This window comes from Crotalus tigris, unplaced genomic scaffold, assembly GCF_016545835.1.
Source record: "Crotalus tigris isolate CLP2741 ecotype Arizona unplaced genomic scaffold, ASM1654583v1 scf7180000019095.371713, whole genome shotgun sequence".
NCBI lineage: Eukaryota > Metazoa > Chordata > Lepidosauria > Squamata > Viperidae > Crotalus > Crotalus tigris.
This window is the reverse complement of record NW_024097372.1, coordinates 307,161-326,391: the sequence shown is the minus strand read 5'-3', so window position 1 is coordinate 326,391 and position 19,231 is coordinate 307,161. Positions and strand designations below refer to the sequence as shown.

The following is a 19,231-nucleotide window of genomic DNA, read 5'->3' as shown; positions in this document are numbered from 1 at the left end:
GACTTTAAAATGTCCTGTGGTACACCATTTCATTATTTTTCTTTCACCCACTTGATGTAGATGATAGCTGGAGATGAAACACTTCTATCTCAAGTGACTAGAAAAGTGATGAAATAGTGCAACACAGGACTTAGGAAAATGTACACCTGAGAAAAGTCATGGAGATTATCTCATGGAGATATTTTTTTATAAATTCTGTCAGATTTCAAACCAGCAATTTTTCACCTTTAAGGCAAGTGTGATAAATATTGTGCTATTGTAGCAGTTCTGATAAAGATAGCTCTAGAAGACATTAGTGGCCATGGTAACTATTGACTTGGTGATGGAGACTTGCCTGCTTCTTTAAAGTAACCAATGAACTGTTAGGCTTAACTTCTAATGAAATGAAGCACACCCCATGTTGAGTCCGTGGCAGGAAAACAGACACGAGAAGCAGCTGGAGTTCTCAGTTTCATTTATTCAGTGTTCAGCTTACAGGAAGATGGCTTCAGCCTCGCCCAAACGCCTCGCAGCCTCTTATATAGGCAACTCCCGGGTAAATGGGTTACTTTTCCCGCGCCAGCACCCGCGCATGCGCACGGCGCTGGCGACAGCCTGTCTGGTCCCGGGCAGCTTTGCACCTGCCCGGGACTGCCTGCAAACGCCCGAGCCGTTTGCAAAGGCTCGGGACATAACACCCCTTTCCCCCGGGCTAAAACTACTACCAACATACAACATTTATTTTATATGACATTTTGCTCCCCAATGTTCCCACTGTTTACTGGCTTTTGCTTTGCCAGCAATGTTATGTAGTCTTCTAGGTACTTGGGAGATTTCTTTGCTCTCTGTGACCTTCTTAGCTCTGGATTACTGGCATAATTCCCCTGACTGGAGGGAGGCGTGAGCCTGTTCTCTCTATTGTGCCCTGGTGTCTTCCAAGGACTGTGCCCCGATGCCTGGCCTGCTTGCTTGCCCACCGGGCTCGTCAGGCCAGGGCTTCTGTTACTTTGTGACCTGGTTGACCTACCTAGCTGTAGACCCTCAGGCCCCTTGAAGTGATAGCCGCTGCTGGGCGTCTCTGTAGAACCTCCTAGGTCAGTCCAAGACCTGTCAGGAGGCTGTCCATTCCCTGAACCCCATTCTGTGTTCGGGCTCGTGTGGGTTTCTGTACTTTCCCAAAACTCAGGTGTTCCCTGATTTGTGCTAGGGTTGTTGTAGTCAGGACTTGGTTCCTCGACTAACTCTGTGTATGTTTGACCCCCTGTAGGATTTGGGGTAAGGTCAGGCCAACCTTGGGAATTGTGTGCCAGCTCTCTTGCGGGGAAGGATTTGTTGGGATGCCCCCGGGTATCCTCCGTTGCTGGAGTGCTGTGTGATGTGTGTGGAAAGTGAGTATGCCCCCGGGGTGACTCCCTGGCTGGCGTAGGCATGAGTGCCTGTTGTGTGGGTAAGCTCCATGACTTTCTTTTCGGAGCAATTGCAGAACCTTGGGACGAGCCGTTTGTGGCTCCCTCAGTGGAGATGGGCAGTAGCTCTTGCCCTTCCCTTTGCTCCAAAGGGTCCCCCTCCCCCCCTGGAAAAGACCCAGGAGTCTCAGCAGAAAAGTCTCGCCTAGAGCGAAGTTGGTCGATGTGCCGACGCAGGACACGACGTTGTCCAGGGCAACCTCGTAGGAGAGAGGACCTGTGATCCTGGACACAGAAGCGGGGACCCATGTATGACCAGGCCCGTAATTGCGAGCCCAAACCGGGGCACCCACAAGTAGTTGTCTAGGTGCCCTAGGATGTGAGGTAGATGAAGGCAGTCTGTCCGGATGCAACCGGTCAAGTCTAGTAGTAAGTTGGCGCCCCCAACGAAGTTCAGCTGGACTTCTCCCTGTAGAAGTGGACGGTGTGGTGCGATAAGAAAGGAGAAAGTCAGCCAACCTGTGATGCCAGTCCCCGTAGGTGAGTCTCTTCAAGGCGTCCTTTGCGATGCGCACCATGCGTTCAGCCATACCGTTGGTGGACGGGTGAAAAGGCGCAGACGTGGCATGACGAATCAGGTTTGCCTGTAAGAAAGCTTGGAATTCGGAGGAGGTGAATTGAGGGCCGTTGTCGGACACAATGACATCTGGCAGCCCGTGTGCAGCAAAAATCCCCCTCAGTACCTGAATAGTCTTTGCAGTGGTGGTGGATGAGACAGGCACAACCTCAAGCCATTTTGAATGGCTGTCAACAAGGACCAAGAAGAACTGGCCCTGAAAGGGCCCAGCGTAGTCAATGTGCACCCTAGACCATGGGGACTGTGTTTCCTCCCATCTATGCACAGGAGCTTGGGGCATCTCTGGGCGAGATCGTTGGCACAGGTGGCATGCGTGCACCTTAGCCTCAATATCTTTATCTAAACCAGGCCACCACAAGTGGCTTCGTGCAAGAGCCTTCATACGAACAATGCCAGGATGACCCTCGTGGAGGGATTCTAAGACCCTAGTCCTCATTGAGGTGGGAATGACAACTCTGTTTCCCCAAAGCAGACAACCCTGAGAAAGGGACAGTTCGTTCCTTTTGGACCAGAAACTCTGAAACTCAGGACTAGGGCAGTGCTCAGGCCACCCGGACAGGACCCAGGAGCGGACACGTGAAAGTGTGTGATCTGTACCTGTTTCAGCGGTAACATCCCTGGCACTAAGAGGGAGCTCGGGCAAGGCTTGGATTGATAGAATGTTGACAGCTGGCGCGGGGTCAGCTTCTACTACTGGCAGAGGCAACCTACTGAGGCCATCAGCATGGCCCATTTCTTTCCCAGGCTTGTGGAGTAATGAAAAATCATATGCAGACAAGAAAATAGACCACCTAAGCATTCTAGGGGAAATGATGTGGGGAGTCTGCTTACGTGTGGTAAACAGTCCCAGCAGAGGCTTATGGTCAGTGAAGACCGTGAAATGCCTGCCATATAGAAAATCGTGGAATTTTTTAATTCCAGCAACAACAGCCAGAGCCTCCCTGTCTATCTGAGCGTAGTTGCGCTCGGCAGAAGACAGTGTTCTGGAGTAGTATGCAATAGGAACCTGAGTTCCATCAGACCTGAGGTGACTCAGGACAGCTCCAACCCCGTAGGGGGACGCATCACAAGCGATGCACACAGGGAGAGACTCGTTGAAATGTGCAAGAACACTGTTAGAAGTGAGCAAGGCCTTGACTTCTTTAAAGCAAGCCTCATGCGCTTGTGACCACAGCCACACAGCCTGTTTGTCTAGTAGCCTGTGAAGAGGCTCAGCTACACTAGCTTTATGTGGAAGAAAAGAATTGTAGAAATTCAGGAGGCCTAGGAAGGCCTGAAGTTCGGCCTTAGACTTTGGCCTGGGTGCTTCTAAAATAGCAGTTAGTTTGGATTCAGCAGGATGAATCCCAGCAGCATCAATTTTGAATCCCAGAAATTCAGTAGAAGGCACCCCAATCTTGCATTTGTCTTTTCTGAGCTTGAGGCCTGATTTCCTGAATCTTAACAGGACAGCCCTAAGCCTTTCAGCTAGAATGTGTGTGGAGTCTCCTGCAATCAAGACATCGTCAAAGTAGGGGCAGACCCCTGGTATACCTCGTAGTGTGTTTTCCATAACGCTTTGGAAAATCCCAGGAGCGACATTCACTCCAAACTGTAGCCTTTTTACTTTAAAGGCTCCCCTGTGGGTCACAATGGTCTGAGCTATGGCAGCATCATCATCAACAGGCAGCTGTTGATATGCTTGAGCTAGGTCAAGCTTTGCAAAAACACGCCCCCCCTTGAGAGAGGCCAGGATGTGACTGACCACAGGAACAGGATAGGCATGTTGCTGCAATGCCTTATTGAGTGTGCATTTGTAATCAGCACACATGCGAATGTCCCCATTTGCCTTTAGAGGCGTGACAATGGGGGTCTCCCACGGGCTGGAATCAACAGGTTCTAGGATTCCTGTTGGATTAGTTTGTCTAGTTCAGTGTCAAATCTTACTTTTTTAAAGCAAAAGGGACCCCTTCTTGCTTTAATCCTAATGGGAGTGACAGTGGGGTCTAGCTTTAAGGACACAGGTGGTCCTTTGAATGTGCACCAGCTGGGGCTGAAAACATCTGCAAATTCTTTGCAGACTTCCTGTAGGTCGAGTGTTTGTAAGCTGTTGAGTCCTGTGACGTGTATCCCCAGGGCCTCAAACCAATCGAGTCCTATGAGACTCGTTCGTTCACCCCCCTACTACTAATAAGTCTAGTGGACCTTCAAAATTCTTGTATTGCACGTTAAGGGTGGCCTCCCCCTTAACACACACTCTTGAGTTCTGAAAATCTGTTAATACAATATCAGAAGGCCTTAACTTGGCCTTAGACCCACTTCTGGAACAAATCTTCCTAAATGTATGCAATGAAATGAGGGACAGGGCAGACCCTGTGTCTAGTTCCATAGATAATGGAACCCCTTGTAGCTTCACGTTGAGTGACAGCTTTTTCTTCATGGGCTTGTGTGTGCCTGTTCTACAGATGCTTCTTCGCAAAGCGCAAAAACCTACCCTATTCTGGCTGGGGAATCTGGTACCCTTCAGGCGTTCTTCTTGGGGTTGTGCCTTTCGTCCGCCCAGGCACACAGCTGCAATGTGCCCTTGTTTACCGCATGCCCGGCAGGTAGCGGAGCGGAACTTGCAGTCGGTTCTCCTGTGGCGACCTCCACAGCCGATGCACTTGAGCGGAGCCGAAGAGCTTCACTTCTGGTTCTCTTCCTTCGCGGGGTGTAGACGGTCGACTTCCTCGTCCGGATCCTCCTCGGAGTTTCGTCGGACGTCTTCCTGGTGCACGGACACACCCTCTGCACTGTTTCTGATCGGCCGCATGTTTTTGACGGCGCCGCCTGCTGCTTCTTCTGCGGTGACTTCCCATAAGGCGTCTTGGAAGGATAATTCTTCCTTTGCAAAAAGTCTCTGTTGTAGCTCGCGATGCCTTAACCTGCACACGAATCGGTCCCTCAGTCGTTCCTCGAGGTCCTTGAACTCGCAGGGCTTGGCGGCCTTCCGTAACGCGGCGATGTATTCCTTGGCTGACTCACCGGACCGTTGATCCCTTTGTTCGAAGGTGTGGTGCCATGAGATAACGGACACCTTGGGGTGGAAGTGCTCCTTCAGCAGCTTCTTCAGGTCTGCGTAGCTTACAGACTCTACTGGGACAGGTGCTGCAAGGTTTTCTGCGATTTCGAAGGCGTTTTGGCCGCAAACGCAAAGCAGGGTGGCCGCCTTCAAGCTATCTTCCCTCACTTGGTTTGCCTTGAAGTAGTTCTCCATTCTGGATACGTAGGACTCCCACCGCTCTGGATGTGAGACGTCGAATTCCGAAAGCCTTCCGATTTTCGCCATCTTCGGATCTTCAGGAGACGGGTCTATCAGCCAGCCTACCCCCGAATGCGCACCGGATTGGCGGGTAGCTGCCGAGTCGACGCCGTTCCTCTTCCGCCGCTCAGGACTCCTGGGGTAAGCTTACACTTCTTCCTTTCCAGGTAGTGCAAGGCATCCCATCCTCGTCGCCAGTGTTGAGTCCGTGGCGGGAAAACAGACACGAGAAGCAGCTGGAGTTCTCAGTTTCATTTATTCAGCGTTCAGCTACAGGAAGATGGCTTCAGCCTCGCCCAAACGCCTCGCAGCCTCTTATATAGGCAACTCCCGGGTAAATGGGTTACTTTTCCCGCGCCAGCACCCGCGCATGCGCACGGCGCTGGCGACAGCCTGTCTGGTCCCGGGCAGCTTTGCACCTGCCCGGGACTGCCTGCAAACGCCCGAGCCGTTTGCAAGGCTCGGGACATAACACCCCAGCCAAAAGGAAGTCCTCAAAAGAACAGAAGGGGAACAGGGTACTTTAAATTGCAGCAGGAAAGTTATATTTATGATGGCAAGAGGGTGAATGCAGAACAACATTGTCCATTCTGCCCTCCAAAAATGGTTGCTGTCCAATTCTGGAAACAGAGCAACTGGCAGTGAGCATAAGCTCTGAAACTAGATTTCTATGTGCACCATAATTAAGCAATTAAATTTTAAGGTCATCAAATAGACTCATCAACTTGGAGGCCTGAGATGTCTGTTTTTTTAATGCTATGTTTGTGTATAGGGTGCTTAATCTCGTGCACAGATTGATAGCTCTTCATTAATAAACTCCTGGCAGGGTTACAAGAAATGCAAATACTGCACAGTCAATTTGTCATTTTATGCTGCAGAAATAGCTTGCTAGCTACTCATAGTGCAGAATCAAGGGCACTACATTTTCAGAGAAGATCAGCTGATCATAGTTTCAGGTATATTCTTAGTTTAGGCTAGTAATGAGCCTGATCCAGTGCAACAATTTGTCCACTGTATTTACTTGTTCTGCGAATTCTATGTAGGCAACATCTTTAGACAACCAAAACTAAAAAAAATATTATTAAAAAAGGTTTATAGAGCTGTTTGGAGGAAGAGAGGAATCTGTAAATAGGATCTATTGTTTCCATATTGAAGAAAAGAAATCAAAGAGCAATCTTCTCAGACCAGAACCTGAAAAGAAATATCTAAATTTTCATAACTTTTATGATAATTGCATATGTTTCAAATACTGAAAATCTATCTGGCAAACACACCTGACATTTTTTTAAAGGTCACCCAGAGTCATTAGAGTCATAAACCTGAGTAGGTCTGATTAAAGTAATAATGAATTTTGAAATGTAGATTTACACATCATGGTAATATTATTCCTCTGTTAACAGGCTGCTTGTGTTTTTCAGTAGAATAATTGACTTTATTTCTAATTTTCTCATAAAGGCTGAATGAGGGGACACTTGCCATTAGGTTGTGGGCAGTGTGGGTTTCAAATATGTGAACAACTGGTTCTCTCTGTGGATACTGCTTCCAGAAGCCCATTCTGGGCCTGGGCAACAAAAAATTAGCTACTGGTTCTGCCGAAGTGGTGCGAACTGGCTGAATCCCACCACTGATTGTGGGGAGAAGGGGAGCATTGATCATGATCCAGTACATTAGCCCTTGTCAGTACTGTGCTTTTCAGGTATATTGAACTGCAGTCCCCACAGAATTCCTAGTCCTGCAGCTACAACACATTTGGAGGAGAGCAGGTTGAGTTATCTGCAGTACAGGTAGTCCTCAACGTACGACTGCAATAGAGCCCAAAATGTTTGTTGCTAAGTGAGACATTTGTTAAGTGAGTTTTGCCCAATTTTATGATCTTTCTTGCCACAGTTGTTCAGTGAATCATTGAGTTGTTAATTTAGTAACATGATTGTTAAGTGGGTCTGGTTTACTTATTGACTTTGCTTGTCAGAAGGTTGCAAAAGATGATCATGTGATCCCAGGATACTGCAAAGTCATAAATATAAGTCAGTTGCCAAGCATGTGAATTTTGATCACGTGACCATGGGGATGCTGCAAAAGTTGTAACTGTGAAAAATGGTCATAAGTTACTTTTTTCAATGATGTTGTAACTTTGAACAGTCACTAAATAAACTGTTGTAAGTTGAGGACTGCCTGCATGCTGTGTTACTGAGTAGCCAGCTTCATTTCATGTCCAATAGACAACTGGATGGATTCTATGACAGTGGAACTTAAATAATCAATCCTGGATCATCAGATGACTACAGGAAGGACTTCAAACCTACGCAGCTATTTTTTTTCCTAATAGAAGTCACTCTCGCCCATAGCGTCTGGAAATCTTCAGTCAGAAACTGGATTGTTGTCATTACTTCCTCTGCTTTTCAGGGTCAACATTTGAGGCTGATCTAGGCAACTTCTCCAAATTCCATCCATCTATTAAAGAAAAGGCTATGTGTGCAAAGTTGGTGAAAGCTACTGGACAAGCCTGACTTGGCCATGTCTATAGTTAAGCTGATTTTTGAATGGAAGACCTGCTCTCCCATCTCCGTTAGACTTAATACTGGCCCAGATGTAACTCTGATATGCCTCTGAATGTTGATGGATTAGAATGTGACATTATCACACTAACTGTTGAGGTCAAGATAGGACACCTAAGTCTAGTTTTGGAAATTTTCAGTGGACATGAAATGAAGCTGGCTACTCAGTAACACAGCATGCAGGCAGTCCTCAACTTACAACAGTAGGCTAATTTGCCAGTCAACCAATATAGTTTCTATCTGAAGACCTAAAGTAAGATTTAAAAAATAAGGTTCTACAGTAGATAATCCAAATAATCCATAAAAACTTGAGATCCTAATATCTTCAATCCCCAAAGTTCTTGGAATATGACCAGGAATTCTCTAAGAAAAAGATAGGTATTTTTCACTCTCTAATTTAATTTAGTTGCTCATATTTGATTGGCAAGGTTCAAATGACTAAATGATAGGTTGAACAAATTGAAATGTGTCTTTAAAAAAATCAATGTCTTTTATATCTGGATCTATTTATTCAAATACAATTTATTAATAATTTTGTAATGATATTTCCAAAGTGATTAGGTTTTTTCAGTATTTCAGAATAGTCTCCTGATATAGATCAAGCTTTTTTCTTATTGCTTTTCCAGAAACTTTCAGAAAACTTTCAGTGTTTATTTCAAGGACCTTTACTTAAATGCATACCTGAGGGCATCTGACTGTCTGCTTTTTAATTTATTATTTGTGTCTTGTCATTTTTGAGTCCTTATTTTTATGTAGAAGCAGATATGGTTAATTTTTGTTATAATGTCAGTGACTGGCTTTAAGCTCAACATGGATGTTTTAATTCTGGTTTTTATAGCCTGTAAGTCACTGAGAGTCATTTTATTTGTGGCAGGGTAGAAGTATTATATATCATATCTGGAATAAAGTTTAAGAATACAAATTGTGCTTCATTGAAATCTAAATTGCTATTTTATGGTTGAAACTATATTTCCATGTTCAAATTTTTCCTTATAGAGGCAGGCTGGAATTATATATCACTAAATGAAACAAATTGTTTCACTCTGGAAGAATCTTATTTGGCAAAATTAAATGGCCAGGGGCCAATCTAATTAGCATTTCATCCTAATACTGTGACATCTAGCTTATTTATGCAACATATGATATACTCCCCAAACCTCTACACAGCTCTCTGTTCTGGATTTTCCCAAAGTATTTTTTATACCAACTCTTCTCAGGATCAAATTTCCCATGCATTTTTCATTTCTATTTCCATTAAGTAATATTACAACATTTACCAGTTATCCTACCAGAATATCTTAAAATCTTGCTTTCCTAGTTGTTAATTGGTTGATTTTATCTTAAATATGTCTAGTTGTCAGTATTTTAATACAATTCTATCTGTGCCAAAGAGATTTTCAACCTGAATGGGCCTTCAACTTATCCTAACTGATCTTTCAGATATTTGTAGGTAGTCTTGCTATGAAATATAAGTAATATACTAAGGTTTCCCAGTCCTTATATTTTGAAGTTTGTTCAGTCTTTTACTTTATGGAAGGGTTTCTATTTTTCAAGATTAAATCTGTCTGTGCTGAATTGAACAGTCTTTTTCCACTTAGCTTATCCATGTTACTGTATTCCAGTTTCCCTAATATCCAATCAGAATGCCAATGATCTCACTGATGAATGGTAGGCAAACAACCTCTGGGAACTAATACTGGAAAACATGATACAATCATCTATTGTTCTGATTCCATTTATGATAAAGTGATGCTATAATGCATTTTAGGGGTATGATCAAAAAATGCTAAGTGATGGTCAAAACGTCAAGATTGTGCCTGTGACTGTGTGATCAAAGCCTCACTCCTTTTTATGTCTGTTGCAAGGCATGTAAAAGGGGGCAGACTTTGATTGTATGGCCATGGGTGTGTTCATGAGTCTTTTGTTAACTTCCTCTGTGGACACTTGTGGTGCATTTGTTGATTTTAAAGTGCCATAAGACTAGGTTCTGCCTGTTTCAACAAAGGAACTCGCTTTTGTCTATGAGGGTTTCAAGTCCACATGAAGGTCCAATTCATGCTTTTATGTAATCTAAAATTTAAAAATACATGATTCTATTTCTTTCATTTTGCTTTTTAAACTTAGAGTATTCCCATTTAATAGGGCTAAAAAAAGCACAACAAATAAATAAAAACATACTAAGATCACTACTCTCACTAATATTTATCTTTCTAGATCTGAATATAATTTATATTTATGTTATGATGAAGACATTTTTAATTGCTCACCCACACCCACACTCCAGTGCACTGTTCACAAACCTGCCATGAGAAACTTGCTTGCCACCAAGGCTGGGGCATGGCAAAAAGATGAAATAGCACATCCTGGTTGCCCAGGCAACCATGTCACAAACAGCAAATTTTCCATCTCCAAATTAAAAGGTGACGGCACTGAGAACATTGCTTCTCTATGAAGCAATGGATGCCTTTTACAAAGAAGTATTTATCTTGGATTTCTCTACAGGCAAAAATTATGACCAAGGGAAATCAAATATTAAGGAGACATAGAATTAGATGAAGAACATGTGTGTATGTCAAACATGCTCTCTTTTCATATGCTCATGTTTGAGATTATGGCAGGAAAAGGAAGGTAGAGCTACTCCATCTGAAATGAAAAAACAAAACAAAACAGGTAACTATTATGGGCAAAGGGAATGTTTGATTCTTTGACCTGCCATCTAGTGGTTTTCTGGTTTTTTGCTGCCAAGATACAGTAACCCTAATTAAAGACTTTGCAAAAATCCAGGGCTGGCACCTTTTGCTTTGTTGCGTCCTTCGCGAAATGGCAATGACACGAGAAGCAGTTGTAGTTCTCAGGAACTTCTTTATTTCTGTTCAGCATACTGGTTACAAGATGCCGACAATGCCCCAAACTCCCGGCCTCTTATATAGGCCATTCCCGGGTCAATCTGCAACTTTTGGCGTGCCAGCACCCGCGCATGCACACAAGTACTGGCGACAGCCTGTCTGGTCCTGGGCAGCTTGCACCTGCCCAGAACCGTTTCCAATGCCCCGAGCCTGCTTCCACAGGCTCAGGACATAACACCCCTTCCCCCCGGCTAAGACTTTGATCATGCAATAATAACATACAACCTCGTGCAAGCATAGTGCCCCTACTACTTAATGCCAGGTATTTCCTCTGCTTCTATCAGTCTCAATGTTCTCTCTCCTGTCTGTACAGGAATGTTCTTTGTTAACTCTGTTTTGCCAGTAGAGTTACAAAATCTTCTAAATACTTAGGAGATCTTCTGGCTCTCTGTGACCTCCTTACTTCTGGGTACCTGCCAAGTGCCCCTTGACTGAGGGGTGGTGCATACCTGTCCCCCCTGTTACACCCTGGTGATTCCCAAGGACTGTGCTCCAATGCCTGGCCTGCTTGCTTGCCCACCGGGCTCGTCAGGCCAGGGCTTCTTTCTCTGTTTGACCTGGTTGACCTGCCTAGCTGCAGGCTCTCTGGCCCCTTTAAGTGACTGTCACTGTTGGGCGATTCTGTAGAACCTCCCAGGTCCGTCCAAGACCTGTCAGGAGGTTGTCTGTCCCCTTGTTCCCGTTCTGTCCCCGGGCTTGTGGGGGTTTCAGTGCTGTCCCAAAACTCAGTTGTCCCCTGAGTGAAGTCAGAGGTGTTGTAGTCGGGATTTGGTTCCTCGACCACCTCCCTGTGTGCTTGCCCCCTTCTAGGGACAGAGTTAGTGTCGGGCCAACTAGAGGGAATGTGTGCCAGCTCTCTTGCAGGGTGTGGTTTGTTTGGACGCTCCCGGATATCCTCCCTGACTGGAGTACTGAGTGATGCGGGTGAGTAGTGATTATGCCCCCGGGTTGACTCCCTGGCTGGAGTAGGCACTGATGCCTGAGTTCTAGTTGGGCTCCGTGAATTCCTGTTTGGAGCACTCGCGGAATTTTGGGATGAGCTGTCTGTAGCTTCCTCATTAATGATGGGCAGCAGTACCCTTCCCTTTGCCCAAAAGGGTCCCCCTCCCTCCCTGGAAAAGACCCAGGAGTCTCAGTGGGAAGCTGGTCTAGGGCGGAGCTGGTTGATGTGTCAACGCAGGACACGACCGTTGTCCAGGAACACCTCGTAGGACAGAGGACCTGTGACCCTGGATACAGTAGCGGGGACCCATGAATGACCAGGCCCGTAGTTACGAGTCCAAACTGGGGCACCCACAAGCAGTTGTCTAGGTGCCCTGGGATGTGTGAGTGTGGAAGGAAGTCTATCCGGATGCAACCGGTCAAGCTTGGTGGTCAGTTTGCGCCCCCCAACGAAGTTCAGCTGGGCTCCTCCCGGTAGAAGTGGACGGTGTAGTGCGATAAGAAAGGAGGAAGTCAGCCAACCTGTGATGCCAGTCTCCATAGGTAATTTTCTTCAAGGTGTCCTTGGTGATGCGAACCATGCATTCAGCCATACCATTGGTGGACGGGTGGAAGGGTGCAGAGGTGGCATGACGAATCATGTTAGCCTGTAAGAAAGCTTTGAATTCTGAAGAAGTGAATTGAGGGCCGTTGTCAGACACGAGGACGTCTGGAAGCCCGTGTGCAGCAAAAATCCCCCTCAGTACTTGAATAGTCTTTGCAGTGGTGGTGGAAGAGACAGGTAGAACCTCAAGCCATTTTGAATGGCTATCAACTAGGACCAAGAAGAATTGACCCTGAAAGGGCCCAGCGTAGTCAATGTGCACCCTAGACCATGGAGACTGTGTTTCCTCCCATCTATGTATAGGAGCTTGGGGCATTTCAGGGCGCGAGCATTGACAAAGGTGGCATGCATGCACCTTAGCTTCAATGTCTCTATCTAACCCAGGCCACCACAAATGGCTGCGCGCAAGCGCCTTCATGCGTACAATGCCAGGATGACCCTCGTGGAGGGAACCTAAGACCCTAGTCCTCATTGAGGTAGGAATGACAACTCTGCTTCCCCAAAGCAGACAACCCTGGAAGGTGGACAATTCGTTCCTTTTGGACCAGAAACTCTGAAACTCAGTGCCAGGACAGCTCTCTGGCCATCCAGATAAAACCCAAGAAAGGACACGTGAAAGTGTGAGATCTGTGGCTGATTCAGCGGCCACATCCCTGGCATCTAAAGGAGACTCAGGCAAGGCCTGAATTGAGAGGATATTGATAGTTGGTGCAGGGTCAGCTTCTATTACCAGCAGGGGTAATCTACTGAGGCCATCAGCATGGCCCATTTCCTTCCCAGGTTTGTGAAGTAAGGAGAAATCATAGGCAGACAGAAAGATAGACCATCTCAGCATTCTGGGGGAGATGATCTGGGGAGTTTGTTTACGTGTGGTAAACAGTCCCAACAAAGGCTTATGGTCAGTGAAGACCGTGAAGTGCCTGCCATATAAAAAATCATGGAATTTTTTGATTCCAGCAACAACAGCTAAAGCCTCCTGTCTATTTGAGCATAATTTCGCTCAGCAGAAGACAAGGTTCTGGAGTAATATGCAACAGGAACCTGAGTTCCGTCTGATCTGAGGTGGCTTAGTACTGCTCCCACCCCATAAGGAGAAGCATCACAAGCGATGCACACAGGAAGGGATTCATTGAAATGTGCAAGTACGCTGTTAGGAGTAAGGCCTTGACCTCATTGAAACTTGCTTTGTGTTTTTGTGACCACTGCCAGACTGCCTGTTTGTCCAAGAGCCTGTGAAGAGGCTCAGCTACACTAGCCTTGTGTGGGAGAAAGGAGTTATAGAAATTCAGAAGGCCCAGAAAAGCCTGTAGTTCGGCCTTAGACTTTGGCCTAGGGGCATGCATAATGGCTTTCAGTTTGGATTCAGCAGCGTGAATCCCAGTAGCATCAATTTTGAATCCCAGAAAATCTGTAGAAGGCACCCCAATTTTACGTTTGTCCTTCTTAAGTTTGAGGCCCGTTTTCCTGAACAGAACAGCCCTTAATCTCTCAGCTAAGTTGTGTGTAGAGTCTCCTGCAATTAAGACATCATCAAAATAGGGGCAAACCCCTGATATACCCCGTAGTGTGTTTTCCATTACGCTTTGGAAAATTCCAGGAGCGACATTTACTCCAAATTGTAACCTCTTTACCTTGAATGCCCCCCTATGGGTCACAATGGTCTGAGCTACAGCAGCAGCATCATCAACAGGCAGCTGTTGATACGCCTGAGCTAGGTCAAGCTTTGCAAAAATGCGCCCCCCCTTGAGGGAGGCCAGAATATGACTGACCACAGGGACAGGATAGGCATGTTGCTGCAATGCCTTATTTAGAGTGCATTTGTAATCTGCACAGATGCGAATGTCCCCATTTGCCTTGAGAGGCGTGACAATGGGGGTCTCCCAAGGACTGGAGTTGACAGTTTCTAGAACTCCTTGCTGAATCAATCTGTCCAACTCAATGTCAATTTTACCCTTTAAAGCAAAAGGGACCCTTCTTGCTTTGATTCTAATAGGGGTGACATTGGGGTCTAACTTCAGTGAAACAGGGGTCCTTTGTATGTGCCCAGCTGAGGGCTGAAAACATCTGCAAATTCTTTGCAGACTTCTTGTAGGTCGAGTGTTTGCAAGCTATTGAGCCCTGTGACGTGTATCCCCAAGGCCTCAAACCAATCGAGTCCTATGAGACTCGTTCGTTCACCCCCTACTACTATTACATCTAGTGGACCTTCAAAATCCTTATACTGTACATTAAGGGTGGCCTCCCCCTTAACACACACTCTGGAGTTTTGAAAGTCTGTTAACACAATGTCGGAAGGCCTCAGTTTGGCCTGAAATTCGCTGCCAGAACAAATCTTAAACGTGTGCATGGAAATGATCGAAAGTGCAGACCCCGTATCCAGTTCCATAGCCAATGGAACCCCTTGTAGCTTCACCTTAAGTGACAGCTTTTTCTTAATGGGCTTGTGTGTGCCTGTCCTATAAAGGCTTCTTCGCGAAGCGCAGAACCCCACCCTGTTTTGGCTAGGAACCCTGGTACCTTTCAGGCGCAATTCTTCCTGAGGTTGTACCTTTGGACGGCCCAGACACACAGTTGCAATGTGTCCCTGCTTTCCGCATGCCCTACAGATAGCGGAGCGGAATCTACAGTCGGTCCTCTTGTGGCGACCTCCACAACCGAGGCACTTGGGAAGAGCTGAAGAGCTTCCTTTCTGTTTTCCTTCTTTCGTGGGGTAGAGACAGGTCTACTTCATCGTCAGGATCCTCCTCTGGGTTCCTTTGGACTCCTTCCTGGTGCATGGACACAGTCTCTGGAGTGCTTTTGATCGGCCACATGTTCTTGATTTGCCGCCCGCTGCCTCTTCTGCAGTAACCTCTCTCAAGGCATCTTGGAATGATAAGTCTTCTTTGGCAAAAAGTCTCTGCTGTAATTCTCTATGCCTTAGTCCGCATGCAAATCTGTCTCTCGGCCGTTCTAGATCCTTGAACTCGCAGTGTGTAGCGGCCTTCCTCAGCGCAGCAATGTATTCTTTGGCTGATTCTCCAGGTCGCTGATCCCTCTGTTCGAAGGTGTGGCGCCACGCGATGGGCTGGAAGTGCTCCTTTAGTAGCTTTTTTAGATCTGCGTAGCTGACAGATTCTAGAGGTGCAGGTGCTGCTATGTTCTCAGCGATTTAGAATGCGTCTTGACCACAAACGCACAGCAGGGTGGCAGCTTTTAAACTATCTTCTCTTACTTGATTTACTTTGAGATAGTTTTCCACCCTGGCTACGTAGGACTCCCATCTTTCCGGATGCGAGACGTCGAATTCTGAAAGTCTTCCAATTTTTGCCATTTTTGTAGAAAAGGAAGGGTCTATCAGCCAGCCTACCCCCAATGCTCGCTGGATTGGCGGGTAGCTGCCGAGTCAACGCCGTTCCTACCGCTCAGGACTCTCTCGGGTAAGCTTACACCTGTCTTCGGTCGATGTAAGGCAATCCCACCTTTGTCGCCAGTGTTACGTCCTTCGCGAAATGGCAATGATACGAGAAGCAGTTGTAGTTCTCAGGAACTTCTTTATTTCTGTTCAGCATACTGGTTACAAGACGCCGACAATGCCCAAAACTCCCGGCCTCTTATATAGGCCATTCCCGGGTCAATCTGCAACTTTTGGCGCGCCAGCACCCGCACATGCGCACAAGTACTGGCGACAGCCTGTCTGGTCCTGGGCAGCTTGCACCTGCCCGGAACTGTTTGCAATGCCCCGAGCCTGCTTCCACAGGCTCAGACATAACATGCTTCATTTTATTGTATCCTTTCCTTGTTCTTTCTAGCAAGAATATAATAATAGAATTCACTTTATACTCTTGCAGCACAACACAGAATTGCAATCTTTCCCATAATCAGTGTGTGCTAATATCATCAACTGTGTGTACCTCAAGATAATCCTCCATTTGGAGCTCTTTAATATTTATTTAAGTTTGGATTGGAATTGCAGCAAAATTAACCCTTTCTGCTTCCTTATACCGTGTTTCTTATTTTGTTGCCTACTCACTACAGCTATTGATTTGGGAAAAAATCAATAGACTGAGAGGTTAAAAAAATAAACTCCAAGTTTATTGGAATAAGCTCCAAATATCTAGTTTGGCATTTGGAACTGTGTCTCCAAACCCAGTTTACTAGGGCAGATTCTTTTTTGGTTGGTGCAGCAGATTCATGGTTTGTTCATTACAATTACTACACAGCTGGAAGGAAGTAGATAGCAAATGGGCCAGAAAAAGCTATCTGAGAAACTGAGGGGCTCCTCATGGGAAAAAGACTGCATGGCTAAATCTGAAGCCAATGGATTTAGCTTGCATACACCTCTAGTCTACTTAAATAGGACCTTCACATGGCCCGTCCTTGTAAAGCATGCAACCTCCTTGTTCATCCCTCCATCATGAAGCATAGGTTTCTTCCTAGAAATCATTTTTGTTGAAACTTGATGTATCAATATTTGTATCTGAGTCTTAAGTTGTGAGAAAAGAGAATGTCCTATAACCACAAAAAATGGACCTCTGAAGGAGCAGATGTCAGAAGAAACTTTAGGAATCAGAGTTTCTCAGGGGCTCATGGATTGGGTTCCCCACCCCTGTTCCATGCATATTCATCCCTGGCTAACGATCAGCAATTCTGTATCATGCCCAGAACTGTGAATGCAGATCCTATGCTGCACTAAACTTCATGTCAATAAAGTTGCAATCACTATATTCCATTGATGATAGATATGATTCTTATATATCTTTAATCCTTCAGATCTCAGTCATGATAGTACCACCACAGATTTATTTTCAAATACCTGCATTTTTAATGCTTTTATTTTTATTATTTTGTTTGTTGTTTGTTTGTATCCTATTATTATTTTACAAATAATTTCTGTATGATGTGGCAAACCTATCCAATACAGCTTCTTCCATCTAGTTTCCCGAAAACAACTCTGTGAGGTGAGTTAGCCTGAGAGAAAGTGACTTGCCCCAAGTCACCCAGCTGGATTTCATTTGATTTATATAATATGTGTTGCCCATAACACACTCACGGTAGCTAACAATTCAAAAGGAAATATGAATAATTAGAATCAAAATAAGCAAAATTTATCATTCATTCAATTTAAGGCCTGTCTGAAGAAGAATTAGTAGAAATTATATTAAATATATAAATTTTCCAAAATGCTATAGATTCCCATTTTTTAGGAAGTAAGAACTCTTATATTTAATCTGTTTTCCCAGCAACATAGGTTGCTGCTTTGCAAATTATTGCAACAACCTGTTCTTAGCTGTCTAGTAAGGTCCTTGGTATTTGTAACTTATTGCCAGGGTTCACTTTAGCATTCACAAATGCGACTTTTGCAGTCTCAAAAAATGACCATCTACTGAGTCACAATATTTTCTAGTGAATCTTTGACTAGTAGTTATCTCTCCACTTTCACAAAGTAAAGTCTCAAAAATTTGTTTAATGGCTATTTGTTTGACATATCAAAACATCCTAATTTAGGTGAACAAAATGTCCACAACAACCATGGAGATTTTAGAGGTGCCAATTTGTAAGGAAGTTTTGAAATCTCAAAAGGATAGGTGCAAAATTTTGAGTTGAAGGCCATTTTTCAAGTAGACTTCCTCTTTGGACAGAAACAAACAAAGAGATCCATATCCAAAACAACAGAAGAAGCAGAACGACAGTTATCTCACTAAATCCGACAAAATTCTTCAAATTTTTCCTTTCATGAAAGAAACGCAACTATGTGCACAGAGTGGACTTTACATTGTGGACATGATTCTTCCAAAAATGTTGTGACTAGATAGTCTTTGGGAAACTGTTCCTTATAAACAGAAAGTAATCCTGTCAGTCCTTCAGATCGTCTCATTCTTACCTAAATTCTTACCCTAAATCTAATGAAAGAAAATAGCAGATTTGTTTTAAAAAAATATCTACTTTTCTGCAATTTTTCAATATATCAAAAAGATTTCAGTAAAATCCAGATTCAGTTATAGTTATTACCAGTGCTTTTTTTGTAAAAAAAAGAAAAAAAAAATGCCGGAACTCACACATGAGTTCCTACCCTACAAGGTTCCATCCAAAAAAGGTGCCGGAACTCCGTTCTGGGCGTTCTATGAGGGAAAAAAAGCCTTGGTTATTACAGAAGAATTGCTGCTTTATCTCAGAGTAGCACAGATCTCTTCAAGGCAGCAGCCCAGTGGGAACCCCAGATTTAACTAAATTCAGTATATGTTCTCTGTTACTGCTTTTGCTAAAATAGGATTGCTAACAGGAAGCTCCAATTGTCTAGACCGGCATAGGAAAACAGGGTAAATTATATTTCTACTTTGTAAGGAAAACTTCAGCTGTCCCAAAGGTGCTTTTTCAAGAGGCAACTGAACTTTCTTGTTTTTCTTTGAAAATGTTTCATTTCTCATTCAAGAAGCTTCTTCAGCTCTGACTTGATGGTGGGGAATGATCCCATCATCCAGTCAGAGCTGAAGAAGGTTCTTGGATAAGAACCGAGATGTCTTCAAAGAAAAACAAGAAAGTCCAGTTGCCTCTTGAAAAAGCACCTTTGGGACAACCATGACCTTGATGACTGAGAATCTCCATAGACATGAAAACTCCAGCTTTTTCTTCTCTCTCTAAGGATTAGAAGTAGTTTGTTTTCTGGTTGAAATGTTGGTTCTACACAACCTGCAGCATGACAGTGGGAGACAAATTTTGTCACCTTTACCCCACTACAGGTTCCATGTTAAACTATACCAAGAGATGCAGTTTTATCTGCTGAGGTTTGCTGTGTGTGGTTCACAGCAATATTAATTTTTTTATCAAAATGTGGGAGGCTCACTTTCTGATTTTTTCTTTTTATCACAGATTACTTGCTGTTTTTAAAATATGTAAAAATTTTATGCGCTATTCTATAACAAACTTTCTCTTGCAGGACTGG

General features: G+C 44.7%; 2 protein-coding genes across 2 annotated transcripts; both read right to left on the bottom strand.

The window, feature by feature from the left end:
• Positions 1-1,924: 1,924 nt before the first annotated feature.
• On the bottom strand, positions 1,925-2,497 carry LOC120315362 (uncharacterized protein K02A2.6-like; the record flags this gene model as incomplete). Its single annotated transcript, XM_039359596.1, has 1 exon — positions 1,925-2,497. A coding segment is annotated over one exon (573 nt), but the record flags the coding sequence as incomplete, so codon positions are not given.
• A 9,750-nt stretch (positions 2,498-12,247) lies between these two features.
• LOC120315363 (uncharacterized protein K02A2.6-like) lies at positions 12,248-12,820 on the bottom strand (the record flags this gene model as incomplete). Its single annotated transcript, XM_039359597.1, has 1 exon — positions 12,248-12,820. A coding segment is annotated over one exon (573 nt), but the record flags the coding sequence as incomplete, so codon positions are not given.
• Between the last annotated feature and the right edge of the window lie 6,411 nt (positions 12,821-19,231).